The sequence below is a fragment of the Aptenodytes patagonicus genome, chromosome 1 (assembly GCF_965638725.1).
Source record: "Aptenodytes patagonicus chromosome 1, bAptPat1.pri.cur, whole genome shotgun sequence".
Classification (NCBI taxonomy): domain Eukaryota; kingdom Metazoa; phylum Chordata; class Aves; order Sphenisciformes; family Spheniscidae; genus Aptenodytes; species Aptenodytes patagonicus.
Window position 1 is genome coordinate 132,626,201 of NC_134949.1, and position 17,899 is coordinate 132,644,099.

At 39.8% G+C, this 17,899-nt stretch overlaps 1 protein-coding gene across 11 annotated transcripts in view; it reads left to right on the top strand.

Annotated features, from left to right (window-relative positions):
* The window catches only part of DMD (dystrophin), a 1,394,632-nt gene that overhangs the window by 178,722 nt on the left and 1,198,011 nt on the right, over window positions 1-17,899 (top strand). The window contains exon 1 of one of the 11 annotated variants that reach the window (XM_076355725.1): window positions 11,494-11,804. The exons of the other annotated variants lie outside the window; for them this stretch is intronic. Within the exon in view, the coding sequence (XP_076211840.1) occupies window positions 11,762-11,804 (43 nt within the window). The 5' untranslated portion in view covers window positions 11,494-11,761. Of the gene's footprint in view, window positions 1-11,493; window positions 11,805-17,899 lie in introns of those variants that run through there. 11 annotated transcript variants of the gene reach the window in all.

Here is a 17,899-nt window from a genome sequence, read left to right on the forward strand (position 1 = left end):
ACACAGCCCTTCAGGCATGGACGCACCACAGGCTTCTGTAGCAGCAAAGCGAACGCCTCTGATTTGCTCCCAGCACACGTGGGGATGCCCAACACTGGGTCAGCTCTTTTTGTCCACTCTGCACATTGAGCCAATGATTTTGAAGCAATGCCAGTGATGATGCCAGGACCCTACAATTCCAGGAATTGTACCTGCCTATTTGGGCCTCAGCCGCTCTCTGGCATGGTTTAGATGATTAGTCCCCCAATACGTAATGCTGTGCTCCTTGCTTGGTTGTGTGCATCCCCTGGGCAATCTCTTCCTCCTTGTCAGGTTCAGAGGACCTAACTTGCATGCTCATTTACACTCCCCTCACCTTACCTTGAAGACTCTTCTTGAGTCATTCTTTATATGGAAGCCATTTCTCCCTAGCTTTCAATCATTTCTGTTGTCCTTACTTTTCCTGCCATATCTTTTTAATGATAGGGGAAGTAGAACAGCCCACAGTATTCAAAGTATGAACATCTGTAGACTTTAAATAATACCATAATGATATTTTGTATGGTGCTCTCTATTTCTGTCATAGTAATGGCCAGCATTTGCTTTGCTTTTTGACAGCTTCTAAGATGGAGTTGGTATTTTCATAGACCTTTTATAACTCCAAGATCTCTTTCCTGAGTCAGAGCCCATGCTGAGTACATAAAGTTGAGATTCTTTTTCTCCACATATTCTCAGTATTGAATTTCATCTGTCTTTTTTATCACCTAGTTGACACTCTGAGACCCTTTTGTATCTCTCTGCAGCCAACTTTCATTTTTATTTCCCTGAATACCATAAGACTATTAGGAAACTTGAAAGTTGCCTCCTTTTTTTAGATCCATGTGATGATACAAATGTACTTTATATGTTGACCAGACCTGGTACTGATCTCTGAGAAACTTGGCTGGTGACATACACATTTGAGAAAGCTGAATGCTTTTGTCATTTTTTTCCCCTTTTGTCTTTTAATAATTTGTTTGTGAGAGAAAGTAGATCTCTTATCCCATGACATCTTTGTTTCTTTAAAGAGGAACAGTATTGAAAATATTTTAAATTGTATAAATTAGGTTTCTCTTGACTTTGTGCTCACTGACTCCTTCAAAGAACCCTACCAGATACATGAAGTGTGGTTTCCCTCTGTAAAATCCATTTCCCCACTACTTCATATCTGTGTCTCTTAATTCTATTCTTATTATAATTTCTGAAAATTAAACTGGTAACATGATTAGACATACTGGGTTTTAGTTCCAGAAGAGTTTTTTAAAAAATGGGCATTGCATTTGGCACCTTTCATCCAGCTGATGTTGAACCAGTTTTACATAGTAGCTGAAGTACTTATTGTGGGTTTTGATGTATTTTGTACTTGAAATATGTATCATCATAAAACCACTTCAAGTCTGCTTGTATGTTTTGGATTAAAAAATATTTCTTTCAGTTGTATTGGTAGCCTTGGTGGATTTTGATACATCTACATTCCGGTCAAGGATATCCTTATGAGAAGATCTATATGGGTATATTTCTCAAACTGGGAAAAAAAGTCAGTGGAATGATTGCAGAGTGACAGAGTACTTTAATGTGAACTATTTTTCCTGTTTTTTAAAAAGAAAAAAAAAGTCATTACTTGTGCTGCACTGGTAGGGAATATATCAGGTGTTTAAACACAGGCCATTTTAAATGCCTTTCAGGAGAAGCAAGTATAGGCCAGGCAAATTACCATGAAGCACCTAAAATAGTATTAGATAAATTAAGTTCAGGCATCTGCAGCTCTCGTAAAAATTCTACAGAGGTTGTAACCAATACTTTGCTCTCCAAATGCCTGTGCTGCTGTTGTCCTCCATATGGGACATGGTGCCCTATCTTCCACGGATTGATTAATTTTAGAGAATTTTAAATTTAGCCTACTTTCTCCAATGTTAATATACCAACTAGTTTTACTTATGTAACATGCATAATCCGTTATTTACTGCATAAAAATAGTTTGAGGTGCATTTTGCTCATATGAAAGTAGGCACTCGGGCTCTATGTAAGAGGATCTATAACAGAAAAGACTGCCAAAAATTACTGTTTTCCATATTAATAATAAAGCTGCCCCAGTTCTGATCTAAATTACATTTTTAAACTTACATGAAATGTTTTTAGAGGAAGCAGTTGTTTACACACAGCACACAATCCCTTTGGACTTTTGTCAACCCTCAGGTCTAATCACATAAGCATTTGTTATACATATTGCGTAAGCAACTAACATGCTCAAAAAACCTCCCAACCAACCTGTAATTTAAGTTGCACTGATGAAATTAAATTATTTAAAACAATTAAGATTTGAAATAATTCCTTAGAGAATAGAATTGTTTACATTTTGCAAGTCCTTAGTTGGACCTCCTCCATGTCATTATAGTAATTAGGTGCCATTTGATTGCTGTTGCTTATCATTAATGATTAAAAAAAAGAAATTGTTTAGTAAATTTTCCCATTGTCTGTTCTTTTTCTGTCTTATAGAACATCACTGAATTCAGTCAATTTTACACGTCTTATCTCATTGCCATCAGAATGTATATCTTCACTGGAATATATTTAGTAAGATTAAAATCATCAGGCAGCGTGAAGGTGCACTGTATGGTTCTTCCCTTATAACTTTCAGTCTGTGTTTTCTTTCCTGTATCCAGTTCAGATTCACAGGTGACTTTAGTTGGCCGCAACTAGACAAATTAGCGAGTAGCTGGCTGTACTGATTTCCCAGTCTTCTAAAAAGTGCATGCCTTCAGGTGGTATGTATGTGTGTCTCCAGAAAAGCTACATTAATATTAACATAATTTATGCAGTGATAATGACTCTTACAAATTTCAGTCAGTAGGTGACTTGGAGTCCTGAACCCATCATTTTGATCTCCTTTCTTGTACTACTAATTTATTAGCCATGGAGCTATTTTGAAAATCCTGAAAAATGCACAATGCACTCTGTACTTATCTTTGAAATAAGCCACCTTTTTAGGATTTATTTTTTTTAGTGAGAGTTTGCCATTCTGTTGTTTTGTTGAATCGGATGGATAACTTGCCCAATAAAAACTAATACATTTGCAAGAAAAGTAAATTTTTCATTTTCTTCTCTACTAGATGGGAGAAAATTATGCATGCTTTCCACTTAAAGGTCAGGCACTAACCTAAACTACTTGACACAAAGCCTGTTATTTAACCAAAGCACTTCATTTCACCAGTGTAGTTCAGGAATTGAGTATCACATATTTTGGGTGATTAGAAGACAGAGTGCCTCCTGTACTTTATGGAAAACATTACAGCTAGATAGAAAGACAGACAGACAGACAGATAGATATGCCAGTCTTTTGAAAGGACACAGAGTACCTGCTGTTGTCAAACTGGAAATGAGGTGCACCTCTTGTATTTAGCAGTAGATAGAAAGACGATAGGAAGGAAGAAGGACTTTAAATGCAGAAAAAAAGAAGACTTTTTTTCAGGTTTTGAATTAGGTTTTTTTCCTGATATGTTGGAATTACTAATTAAACATTGCACTAAGGAAATATACTAGCTGATCTTCAGTGTTACTGATCTAATCAGATTAAAATATTATGAGCATTCTGCATATTAAATGTGTAATCTCTTTAATCTTATAATGCTGTGGATCCCATGTATTTGAATTTACCTGAGATTGGACTAATTTCTTTTGGGCCTAATGGATAATTTGGTTTTTAGACATGTGTTTCTAACCCCGCCAGAATACAAGAGAGAAAAACATTAATATGATTAAATTTAGGAAGGAATTTCCCGATTGAACCAGATTCTGTTACAGGACAATAATCTTGAGCGCTTTTTCAAAAACTATTTATATTTCTATGGAGTCAATTACTCTTTTTTGAGTGGAAAAAAATTCCTAGTGATACTATTAGTAAGAATTTATAGGCAGTTATTTGTAAGGCAGTCTCATCCTGGCCTTGCCCGCTCCTGATCAGCTTTGGCCAATTTGGCAAGGAATTGGTTTGTAGCACTAGTGGTATCCAGTATGTCTTTTGCTTTAAGTAAAATTTGCTTTGTTTTTATTTTCTGTGGGTTTATTTTTACATTCCCTTAACACATTTTTGTGTTTAGCGTCCTGTTTTTTAATCGTAGTTCACTTGCAGCAGCATCATTTTGCAATCATCTTGACATTTGTAATGTCGGCTTTGCAGACTTGCATTAACCTCATTTTGCCATCATCTTGATGTACTAACCTGCATTTAGACCCTCACAGAAATAATTTAACATTCATCCTAGTGTGTGCAGTAATGTCTCATTAGACTTGAACTAACAGAATTTTGTCATCATAATTTGCTGTCATAATAACCCAGTCTTCACAGATTTAATGTGACAGGCTTTTGCCACTGTAACTAAGGCTTTGAGCAATTGTTATCCAGGGGGACTTAAGGTGAAATCAATGTAATTAAAACACAGACCCTTAACAGTCCTATAGTTTAAGCAGTTTGTCACATATCTTAAACAATAATTAATCATGCTAGTGTTTAGCACTTGTTTAGCTTGTAAGTGTTTGTTTTCTACGTGGGAAAGAAACAAACAGAAGTTGAATGATGAGTGACTGGCAGAACTGCTAACAGAATTTAAGTCTCCAGATTGTCTGTGTACTCCTGTATCCATCGGGCCGCTCTCCTTTCACAGCACAATTAATTTTGTTTATGAGATGAATACAAACTTGAACTGTATGTAACAGGTCATATTAACTAGTCTGTAGTTCTTGTTTCAGAGAGTTACAGAAATATGGAGGTAAGACAGGTTATATTTCTTCTACTGCAGGGGCTGAGCTAGAACTTCCTTACAGGCTTCCACTTACAAGGGTTTGATGACCTCTGTGTGTATATGTTTTCATATATGTAAGAAACCTTGTACTCTCACAATTTTCTCCTAATACCAAATCTAAGTTGACTTTACCTAAATGATGTCGCTCTCCTCAGCATGCATGAAAAATAATAGAGCATTGCCATCTTTAGATGCTGAAAGGCAGCAGCTATGTATTCTTTTGCCTTTCCTTTCCAGACTAAACACGTGAAGTTCCCTCAGTCTTTCTTCACAAAGAAAACTGGCTGTTTGGATGTTTGTGATGCTAAGTGCTCTGCAATTTGTCTGTGGCTTTCATAAAGTGTGGTGTCAAAACTGGACACAGCTGAAACGTCGACTAGAGCAGAGTAAAGCTAAGGGAGTACGTGATGGGGTGACTGGGATACTGCGTAGGCGGCCGGTGCTTGAGTTGTGTTTCCCTAAAGAAATCTGTCTTTATGTTAGTAGCTAGCACATTTGCTATGCAAAATGACCTTCAGTTGTCTTTAGCAGAGCTGATGCAGCTTGCCTGCAGACCTAGGTGAATTCTCTGTCTTGTACGTATGGATTGTTGACTCTGATTCACAATTACCTCTTAGTTCCTTATTGATATTCTTTGCAATCAACTTGGCATTTTTCCTCTGCTCCTTACGTATTGTATTTGCTCTTGTTTTTTAAATACCTTGTTCTCTTCTAGACTAAATTTGGTTTTGTTTGCAGTTTGTTTTTAACCAGAGGAACTCCTTTTCTTAGTAATGACATGTAGGCACCTAAAGAGTGTTTTCAAACATCTTCCAATTATCGTTCACATTTCTCTGTTTAACTTCTTTCTCCTTACTGATGAGGGTTTATAACTGTTTTCAACTTTGTGAAACTGGGTCCTCTTGAAAGATGTATAGATATGCACACGCATATGTTACCATTGCCAGCACTTGCTTGTGCGTGCACTCGGTCTCTCAGTGACATACATGCATGCGAATGTGCATGTGTGCATAAAAATTGGTTAGTATTTCACTATTTACGTGTGACACAAGTAATCAAGTTGTTATGAGTTGCATTTAAGCAACCGCTCATTGTGGAGTCTGGGATCAGTTCCTCTGTAACGTTCATGACGTTGAATACAGACTTCCCTTGGGTGAGTTGCAATGGTTTTCAGAATTGGGTAAATTTCACATGTGTTTTGGACCCCCCCTAAGAACATAACTGCACCTAAGGTCTTTCTGTTGAACTAGGGGACCTCATGTGATGTGCTGTGTCTCCCTTCTGGTCTGTGTGCCCAGATTTTCTTCCCGTGAAAGTTGAGAAGACGGGAGAAGAGGGACAGTCTGATCTCGGCCTTTCATGGTCTGGATACACAACCAAGGGTGGGCCAACAAAAGAGAAAGCCAGAGCCAGGCACCCCCCTCCCCCCCCACACTGCCCCCCTGAGGGCAGTTTAGGGCAGGAGCCTATTTTAGATACTCAGACACTCTCTGGAGGAGGATCCTCTCTGTAGATTGCGTGGGATACTTACGGTGATTGGACCGAGTTACATGCCTAAATCTAAAGAAAGGAATATTAGTTAATAAGATGTTCTCCCTTCTGGTCATCTGAGCCTCTCTGGAGAGATTAAGACCAGATATTTTATAGGCATAAATGAGTAATTCTAATTCCGCTTTATTACTTGGACTCCTACCATGTATGTATCAGTAATTAAAATCTTCCTCTTCTCTTCTTTGTACTCTTAATATTAGTTTTTATATAATTTGCTATCCTTTCTTATACTTTCCTTTTGATGGCTCAGTATATCTTCTGAGTAGTCTGGTCCAACTGACTCCAGTGAAGATTGATTTCATTTCTGCTGAGGTGAAAGTTTCTGGAAGTTGGAGAATTGACAGGGTTTGAGAATAAAGATCTGCAAAGCACGAACATTATGCATATGGGAAATGGAGGCAGCAAATACTGCCTTGCTAAATCTGCTTGGGAACTCACCCCAAAGAGAGTTCCCCTAGCTAAAAAGTACTGGTTGCTCTTTAGCTGAAACTTTCCAAAATGGATAGTGATTACTGCTTGTTTTCTGAGTGCTACTTGCTATGTTGAACTGGTAAGAAGTGAGCCCAGCCCTTCTTTCTGCTAGATGCTCTCCAAAAAAGAGTAACCCCTATTCCAGAGCAACTATGGCATGAAGGAGACAGTTTGCTTGAGGAGAGCATGAACACAATGATGAACTCATATGCTGGTTCATATGCTAGAGCATGTTTTCAAACAGAAGCGTTTCATGATATAGAAGTACATTGAATGGAAACCGGATGTTCTTTTAACAGCCCCTTGCACATGAGAGGGCTTTGCCTTAATCATTATATTGACTGCTAATTTTCTGACTATAAACTTATATCTTCCACTCTGGAAGCCAAAACCTACTACTTCCTTCAGAATTTAGAGCAAGTGATTTTTTTTTTTTTTTTTTTTTGTCTTTTACTTTCTGGTCCGCAGATCAAATAAGCATACAGAGGAAAAAAAAAAAACCCCTTGCAACCCTCTACAATGTATTCCTTTTTGAAGTAAATATAGGCTAAGAGACAAAAGAAAGAAGTTCTTCAGTGGCTCACATTGGAAGGATTTTCTTTTTTCTTTTTTCTTCACAGGAAAATCAGAAGCTGTCTGTTTACTTCTGTTGTGATAAAGCTGTTGAAATTTTGTTTTTCCTCTGTTGCTGACACGCAAATGGTTGGTTTGGTTTTTTTTGTCATAACAGGAAGTGAATAATAAAAAGACTTAGAGCCAATATACCACCAGGGCAAAACCCCACACTGCGCATTAGTGCTTAAAAGATTCCCATCCCAGTTCTCCCTTCACATCAGTCCCCCAGTCCCTAGAGCTCAGCACTTCTTCCTGCACAGAGAGATGTGATAGATTTGCAAATACTGGCAAGAGCACAGAGACATCTTGTTATGAGCCCAATGGTTGAACTGAGCAACAGGCTTGAATTGCCTTTATTTTTTTTAGGTCGGGGTTGGCAGGGAGTTAAAGACAGGGTGGAATAAAGGTTGAAATGTTTTCTGAAATTATAATCAAAATATCATCTGTCTTAGGTTTATGCTGTAAGCGCTCTGCCTGATGTTGAGTTGTATTGGCAAACAACATGTGCCACTGGGATGTTTAAAGTCATAAGAGGTTTGTAAATCAGTTCTGCGCGACATGCTATCTATTTGTTATTTTCTTGTTTTATCTGTTAACAGGAAAGGAGATGCTGTCTGTGTTAGATGATATAAACGGCAATATGGTGTTTATATCATCTAACAAAAAAAAAAAAATTCTTTCTTTTGTTGGGGGTTTGGTGCTTGTATCGTAGTAAATTAGAGTGAGATGGAAGATTTGTTACTCTGGAGGTTGTTAACATGAAGTTCTCATTTGATTTATTTATGTTGAATTGGGGACCTCTCCTCCCATATAAATTATTCTGGCTACTGTAATGTTTCTTTTCTATGTCAAAAACATAATTTTCCAATTGTGTCTTCCCCCCCCCCCTCCGAGAGAGAAGTCCTGAATTTCAATGTAGTCCTTAAATATGGTACAGGAGAGGAAGAGTTAGAGAACTGAGAAGTTGGGTTTCCACGTCCAGTCTAAGGTTTGACCATTATCTTCAAGTCTTAACCTCCCTCTGGTTTAGCTTGCTGAGACAATAAACTCGGCTGCCAAATTTGGATGTTGAAATCCATTTCTTTTCTAAGGTCACGCTGACATATGCTGAACCCAATCTCCTAAATGGTCCCTGAACAGGCAGTTTATTGTTGGGTGTTGTTTTCAGATTGCTGCTGGCCTCTTTGGCATTTTCTCCAACTCTGCATTACTGTCGCGCTCATACCATTAGAAAGGAGATATTTGCAACTTTATCAACACTTGGGTTTTGAAAGGGCTTCTCAAGCAGGAAAATAAACAGCCTCTGTATAAAGTGTTTGTTAACGGGTGGCTGAAAATCACCCTAACCATTACTGTGAAGAAGACAGTTTTCTTTCATTTAACCCATTACTGATTGTGAAAGCGGAAGGCAACATGAAACTAGAGCTGTCAGCAATCATTTAAAAAATATGCATTTTTATTGTTCCAAATTTTCTACATTTTCCAGCTGTGACTTTGAAGCTTGCTCCTTCCCCCTCTTGTAGCACAGGCACTGAAGTCTCAGAGCACCGAGCAGTGCTGCTGCAGGCCGGAGCCTGCTGCTTGCAGCATGTAGAAGGAAAAGTGAGGCAGGTGGCCTCTGACTACCAGCATTTATTGAGTGTATGTTAATTACTTGACATAGATCTACAGTGAGGCTGTGACTTGCTCTCTGTTGTTGAAGACAGCCAGAGATTTTAATGCTGGTTCAGACAAAAACCTATAAAGAAGCAAACCTGGCGTGTGAAAATTAAAAACCTGTTCCAGGTTATACATGCAATATAAGTGTACACCATGCTGGCCAGTAGGGACTGACAGATGCATATAAAACCTCTTTTCAGTGGAGTTGATGTTTCTCAGTGTTAACCAACTACAACATTCATAGTTGCTGAAAATAGTATTTAATTTTTAAAAGCATCTCAATTTTCTTGACACCCCCCCCAAACCAAAACCAACAAAAAAACCCCCTAAAAATCCAAAACCAACCAAAAAAACCCAGTAGATATGAACACTCACTTTTGTTATTTCTCTCTATGGCCCAACAAAACTTGATTCTTTTCCCATTGACTGGAGGAGCATCAATAGGAGGAAGGGAAAACGTTTCTAGACTGAAGGTTTCTGCACTCCTGTGAATGGGCTGGGGGCTCTCTTGAGACACAGGAGTGTTGAACTCCCCCAGCAAGAAGAGGGGAAGCAAATCTGGATTTCCTGCTTCTGGAGGATTTTTTAATTTGTAAACTGTTGTAAATATTACCACTAGACACTTCTTTGAGCCATGTTTTAGAAGAAAGCATTGAGTAACACTGCATTTCTTGCAGAGCCTGATCTAAGTATTCCCTGATGGTCTCAAAGACATTGTCAGAGAGGATGAATAATCCACATGAATTTTGTGGATTATGACTGGAGTTAGGTGTAAAACAGACGGCAGAGCTCTGTCGAGATGATGGCCCTCTGGTCATATTCAGAAACAGAGAAGTTTTGAAGAAAATGTTTGTCACCTAGAAATGAATATGAGCCAGGAGGATCACAGTTCTAGCATTAGACACCTACCTTCAAGATAACTTCCGCTTGTAGTCTGTAAGTACATTACTGGGCCTCACTTATTGACAGCATGTGCTATCAAGGGTGACCTTAGATATTTTAAAGCAGAACTTTTGCACAATAAGCAGTTCCTTTCCTGAGTTTGCTCAGTCTCCTTCTCCCTCAAATAATGAAAATGCTGCTGTCACAGCGTGCTCTGCCCTGCTTCAGATTATTTTCTACATCAGTTCATGACTTGTGGCTCCTGTAGGCTGCAAATTAATCCTTAGGAGTTTGTTGGCCTGTACTGTACATCCAGGTTCTCCAGGGTATTAATTTGACTATCGGTGTAGGAGATGCCAGTGGCTGTAAGGGTATATTATGCACTTCATTTTTGTGATTATTTTTCTGTATAATCCAGGAATTTACTTACAAACTTGGAATCACCATGACTAGACTCTTTAACCTTTAAAACTGAAAAATAACATTTTCCAGTTTTTTAGGGATAGATTATAAAAAATAATGAAGAGAGTAATAGTGTTTTTTCAAACGACTTTTCAAATGAAGCCATGAATTAATAACATGACTCTTTATGGCCTGTCTTTAAAGGCCATATACACTGTACAAAGTATATACTGTCGAAAGCAGCCTCATAAAAATCTGGGTTTGGGTGGAAGATGCCACAGTCCCGTTCCCAAGTATCGTGTGGATGCCTGCTTTTCCTTCCTGTATAAACTAAGGAGGCCTGGGACCGAATGCAGGGGGAGAGCGTGAGCCCAGGTCCCACCTGTTTGGGACCGGCAGCTTTTGGGATTTGGGAGTGAAGGGATGTTCCCGCCGTTAGGAAGAGGCAGTGACAGGCAGCTTGTGTACTAGTCCTGCCTCTGCTTCTTCTGCGGGGTGTTTCTGGGCTGTGTATAGCAGCAGTACTGCGTGGTTTTGTTGGGAGTGGAAAGGTCAATTGTAAGTCAATAGCCTTTTTTTTTTTTTTTTTTTAAAGCAGCTACTGACTTATCACAACCTGTGTTAGTATTTACACACTTAGTTTGGTGACAGCACTATTTTTGGGTTTGTTTATTTTTTTTCCCCTGCTTGGGAGAGAGGTTGCAATCCCAAAAGTCTTGTTTGGGAGAGAACGGCTGAATACAGGAGGGTTACTGCTCCTCTCCCAGAAAGGGAGGATCCTGTCTGGGGATGGGGTGGGGGTCATTTGGGAAGGGGGCAAATCTGTTTCATAGGGTTCTCTGGGGGACTGCACAGAGGGAGCAGTCAATATCTTCACCCCGCTCTGTAGCGCTAAATGTTCCTTGGGAAGCCGTAACACATAATTTAAATCCATTGCACATGCCACCCTGGAAGCAGAGCCTTATATGTCGAGTGCATGGGCTGTCCTATTATGGGAAATCAACTTTGTTTTGAGGGAAGCACAGAGCATTGCTTCTGCGCAGGTCCTGGAATTTGAAACATTTAGGGGCCTCCAAAGAGCACTGGCAGTAGTTACCATGCCGGCTGGGTGGAAGTGAGGATCCCTGCCTCTCCCTGCCTGGGACGCAGACCCTGCCGGCAGCCAGCCCGGAGCTGCATCCCACCGGGGTGCTTTCTGCGCTCTCCTCCACAGAGCTGCTGGGGCTTGTGCGGGGACACATCTGTCGTTATGCAGGGAAAAGCCTAATTCAGCAAAAGCTACTGGAGCAGCAAAGTTGGAATATACTTTGCCAAGAAATATTTTGCTGTTGTTTTCTTTTTCCTCTTTTTTGTGGAGAGATTTCATGTCTGCTCACATGCTTTGGTATGAGGAAGTGGAAGATGATTGTAAGTATGAACAGACTGACATAACTGATCACAATATTCACTTTGACAGAGCACTGTAGTGCTACGCAGCCCACTAACAGCATGCATTTTAAAATGTTTACTTTCCAACTCTAAAGAACGAGAGAACTGGGGGGAAAAATAAAGATAATTTTTTTGCCTCTGTTAGGGGGGTAATATCCTGTACATTATATATAAAAGAAACAGTACCCAGCTCTCTTTTGAATAAAACCAATCCATTTCTTCTTGAGGTTCACCACGTATTAAAGCATGGGATTAAAAAAGAAAGAATTGAGAAGACAGACCAATGCATTTGAAAAAAAATAGTGTCATTATTCTAATAATTTGGCAACACATCACAGGATTAATCAGTTGCTTTGAACTTTAATGGCATACGCAGTTTCACTGCCTAATACTAACTTATGGAGTAAGAGAGCTCTTCTCTGGCCACTGAACTGTCCGGTAACAACAGAATGAGGGGGTGTCAGTTTTGCTGAAAGTGAGCAGCAGCTGAGCTCTCCCATGCGCTTTGCAGAAAAGAACAAGCATGTTTTCCAGACTTGCACTTGTTAGTTTAAAGCTATCCTTTCTGTGCAATGAGAAGAAAACCACAGAAGAAGAGAGCCAAGAATGAAAGAATGACAGAGAGTTTAAAAATCCATCTACTGTGCTTCCAGATGATCTTTCTTCTCCCTCCCCCACCCAGGCTCCCAAAACAGATTGTGCTGGGGAAAAAAAAAAGTGTCAGTATTGTCCAGACTTAATCTGTGGTCCCCGCCCCCTGTTTTATAATCTATTTTGGGTCTTCCACATTCAGCTTAGTCCTGTGTCTGTATAATAATAGAATTCCTGTTTTTCTCTATTTTTCTGATCATAAAAGCCATAGGAATACATACACACTGTCATTTTCCCCCATAATATATAATGGACTGTATAGTCACTAACCTCTGACGAAGCGTCCTGAAAATAATGTTAGATTTTGTTACGTTTGACAGGAAAGAAGCTTAAAGCAGAAAATTTCAGGGTGCAGGTGTGATCTTATGCCATAGTTTTCTTTCCCTTTTTTCAAGATGAACTCAAATTGTGGTTTTTTGTGCAGTAAATAAGACTTAAATCAGCTATAAATTTTCCAGACGGTTTTGTACCGCTAGGAGAGGTCCTGCAGTCATAGGACCCTTCACTTATTGGACACAGTCTGACAGTTCAAGAAGGGGTAGAATAATGACACGATCATCATCACATATTAAAAAAATAGGGGACAGATTGTTTCAGTTCTGAAAATATTGGGGGTGGTGTTGGGAAGAAGAAATGTCATGGGTTTCTCTTAAGGGGTTTTACTCCTGGTTGGCAAGAGGAAGATGGCACGCTCTAGAGCAAACCACGTAGTGCCCAACCTTTTCCACGAGTCCTCTCTGGAGAGGAATAAGGAGGTTTTGTTGTCTTCATTTTTCTATACACTCCCTTTCCAAGGGAGTCACAATATCAGCCCAGACTGCTTGTCCTCAGCCTTGAGGAGAAGACGGTGCTGCAAGGGAAGCCGGGCAGGTGCTTGCTAAGTAATGGGGGAAGATCTTTGCTGCTTAGCTCAAAAGTTATAATTGCACTCTAAAGATGTATTAGGTAAAAGAAAGAAAAAAATAGCTGCATTAGAGCTTTTGAAAAATATGAATAGAAAACCAGAGTAGCATCTAGCAGATGAATAGCATTCATGACAAGAGCCATTAAATCACTTGCTAAATTATGTCACGTAACTATGTTCATATCTAAAATGAAAGGGAGCTGTCCTAGCGCTTCTTGGGAATTATTTAGCTGAATTGATTTCCTCACCTGTATCCTCACTCTTTTAAAGGGCACAGCATTTTTCTCGATATAATTTTGTATAATATTGTCAAGGTTTTTTATAGTTGTATTTCAATAAAAAAGGAAAAACCTATATCTGCACTTTGTGACAAAGTGTGTCCAAAATAATGCTCTCAAATTTATCCCCAGCCTTCGTTGTCACTTCTCCTACTTGTTGCCTGTGCTTGCTTTGCTTCTTTCTCTATATTGGATGAAAACTTTTTGCTCTTAGATGTGACAGCAGTCTCTTACACCTCTGCATTGCTTTTTAAATCCATCCTTTCTCTTTTCTTAAAGTCGCCTCTCCATCCTCCATCCACCTCTGCATTCACCTCTTCCCTTTTCTCTTCTGCTCTCTCCCGTGCCGCAGCAGTAAAGGCGGGTTCTCCATTCCCTGCTTTCTCTCGCTTCTGCTGAGAATGACCTTTGTGAAAACATAAAGGTATTTATTCATTGCTGAGGGCTTTACTTTCTTTCCTGAGCTATTCAGTGTTTACTTCTGCCTGAGTTAGACTGTAAACTCCTTGGGGCAGTGACTGTCTCTGCCTAGATTTCTGCAGTCTTTGACAATGACACCTAAATAATAAAGTGGCAGGGAAGTGAGATACCATAAATTTCATTTTGTTTTAATTAAGATGAGATTATTGTGAACTTTATCTCAGAAGCCTCCCTCCCTAGGGGATTCAGTGTCATATGCTATATTTCTTCTTCTAGCAGATATAATCCTCTTTCTGTGTCCTTAGTCTGACATGGAACCAAATTCTGCTTGCAGTTGCACACAGGCATCCTCTTTCTCTGCTTGGATTTGCACAAAGTAGTGACTAAAAATAGAATTAATCATCAAACCAGAGCCAGTGCAGAAAATAAAGTAATCCTGCCTGAAATTTGGTGGCCATAAGGGGTATCTTACCACATATCATGGGTTTACTGTAGCAGAGGTCCAGCTAGGTTCGTGCTTTAGCTTAGGTCAGAAGTGCATTTCTGAAGCGAATTCCTAGGTGTCCCTGCTTATTACCGTGTATTGGTGCACATCCCAGAGGACACGCCCTGCATCCCTTTGGGAGGAAGCTGAACTTGGAGATGCACTCTGGGTTCGGCTGGTGGGCACAAGCTCTCAGTGGGTGTGCGGGGCGCCGGGGTCACGCTGAAGCTCCTCCAAAATAAGCCTGGTGATGCAAGCACACCTTGCGGGGAGTGCCGCGTTGGCAGCGCCAGCCCCTTCGCGTTATGAAGCTGGTCCTGTTGAGCCGCATGGTTTGCTGTGGCCCAAGACAACTCGGTGAGATAGGAGGAAGATGGCAGCAAATTTCTTTGGATCTTGGATGTGAGGAAAGAACTGCTCGTAAAGTCACTCCCCAGCTGGTGCAGGAGGGTGCTTCGTCCTGTCTGCTCCTATCTAGCATCCGCTCCCTCACGCCTCTTCCCCAGGCTGCCCGTGGGCATCGCAGCTGGCCGTGGCTCTTTCCAGGACGGTTATTGAGGAGGGGACCGCATTCAAGGAACAGTAGTCTGGCAGCGTGTTACATACGAAACTGGTGATTCTGTGAAAATTAACTCCCTCACTTTTTAAAATTTTTTTTCAAAGGAAAAGATTCAATTATGTTACTAATAGAATATAGTTACTGATCAGATAGAGTTATTTATGACTGAAAAGGTACAATATTTGTAGAAAAAGGTTAACCCTTGACTAATACTGTGAAATTATTTGAGCCTCAGAGTTGTCCAAGGGGTTAAGCGTTTTTAAATGATCGCCAGAGGGAACAGGATTAAGCTCATATATTTTTGTCATAGATTACTGTTAGACAAAATCACATTGAACGGGATTGTGAGCCAAGCAGCCTTGATTTGAAAAGGCTGACTTGTTGATTTTCACAGTACATTTTCAATTAAATGTTACCCTGAAGCTTAATTATCATTTAGGAGGATAACCATTGTACTGTGTTATAGCTAACCACTGGAAAAAGACTCCTCGATAAATTTAGTGGAACTTTATAGCATCACGTTGCTGTCGAGGAGGATGCACTTGTGATAATACTGTATCGCTGTCAGGGGAAGCAGAACAGCACTGGGAATTTTAAATAATTGTGCCTTATCAAAGACTGAGCTTTGTGGCAAGCAGAAATAATGGTTAGCGGAGTGTGGCTTTGCAGAACAGCTTGCCAGCTGGGCTGGGCCAGGGAACACACACTCCTTCATCTTCCCGGAAAAACATATGTGGAGCAAAAGAGTAGTTTGTTTGGGTTCGGAGTACTTGCTGCAGAGACCACAGAGACTTCCCTTCTAGGTTACTTGCCACATGTGCAACAAGTCGGAACATTTTTAATTATGTTTTGAAGGACAGATAGGCTGGATTTTAAGAAAGTCATAATCTTTCTTGGTTCTGGTCCTATTTTAATTTTTAGGTGTTATTTATAGCATGAGGCTGATAATATTTGGGAGGTTTTCTGGTCCTTTCTCTAATTCTGTATTTTTTAAATAATCCATATCTATATGATTAAATTTTTATCAGTTGCATACAGTCTTTTGTTTGTAAAGGCAAAATATCGTTTGTAAGTATTGCAAGCATATGTAGAAGAAAGAAATAGTATTATGTGAGCAAAAGCATATGTTCTTGTAATTTTGAATATGTTCATACAAGATAACAGTTAAGATGGCACATATACACTTAATTTCTTTCTTAAAACATTTTTAAAGGAATATCATCTTCAGCAGAAACAAATTAGCATAATTCTAATCATAAACAAGATAGAGTTGTGAAAGTTTCCTAATAGAAAACGTTACAGAAGTATGTTAGTCCTAAGGGTGGTTTTGTTTTCTACAGTATTTTTCTATGAAGTGTCATAATGGTTTGTGGATTCCTCTTTTTTTTTAAAAAAAAAAAAGCTTAAAACTCTTCAGTGTGTAGAGATGACCTAAATGGGGACCCAGAGTATCACATTCTGCTTGCCTTGCCTTTGCTAAAAGATTTTGAAAGATCCCTGGGGACCTAGTGGGATTATGAGCACCACAGAACGAGAGAGAGAGTTTTAGTCAGGCTAATCAAACCCTTTGTGCCTGTTTCTTTTAACCACTGGCTTTTAACCTTCTGGCTGTCAGTAAAGTCTGAGAAAGCTGTGGGTCTCTTGCTCTTCAAAAGTGTTCCAGTAAAAACAGCAAACCCAGTATCTAATATTCTTAATGTAAACTTAGAAAGAAGACAGGCAAAAATTTACTTGTAATGTGCACTGGACTAGGTACATGGCATTGTCCCACTGGACGCTCGATAACCTGTATTTCTTATAAGGTGTGGAAGTTGTTATCACTTGTGAAAAATCAATTAAGCTGACTGCAGGAGCGTGCCCGTGAGCGCAGGATGCCTGTGGGGGAGCCTCCCTGTCTCCCCCACCGGTGCTTGCCATGTTCTAAAATTGGTGCCCGCCTGCATGGCTGAGCATCTGCACGCATGCACGCTGGTTTTTATGGGAAATGATCCACGGGTAAGGCTTTAAATTTTGTGTAGCGCAGGGAATTGAAGGAATTTAAAGGGTGATTGGAATTTGACATTTCTGCCTTTTTATTCTGAAAGATACTTTGATTAAAGTGTTGGAAGGCTCAGCTAATGGAGGCGTTGCTGCTATTTCAGATATAGAGGATATGAGATTTGAAGGCAAGCCAAACCACAGTGAGACAGAATAATGAAGTCCTTGGTTTATTTTTCACATGGTACATTCAGGGTTTGATTGGATTCTGAGCGAGGCAAGTTTTCTCCCCCAGAAAGCAGTGCTGGTCCTTGGAGGCTTGCAGCCTGTTATCAAAGCAGAAGCGTTTTCTTGTGAAGGTCATGGACTGCAGTGGCAGGAGAGCGGGAGAAAAACCAAAGTGGGGGGGGGGGGGGGAGGAGAGAGGAAAGAAAGATTTACTTATTGGTCCTGACCAGGTACAAGCTTCTCATAAGAAACATTTCTGCAGCGAGACCTATTACTACTTTGACCCAGCTAGCACTCTGCTAATGGCGTATATCTGAAAAGATTTGTGGAGAATCCAAGGTCTCTCTGTCCATCTGTCCTCCTCCTGTGATGGACTGATGGTGAGTTTGTGGATGTGATGTGTACAGCCTTACTAATTCAAACAAACTCAGTTTAATCTTTTTTGTGTTGCTTTTAGTGAAGATTGTTAGCCCAAAATGAATTATTACTTTGCACTAGATTTCAGGAAAACAACAATTTTTCTTTTATTCATTTTACTTCATTTGACTTTATTTACTGTCAACCTTCTCTTAT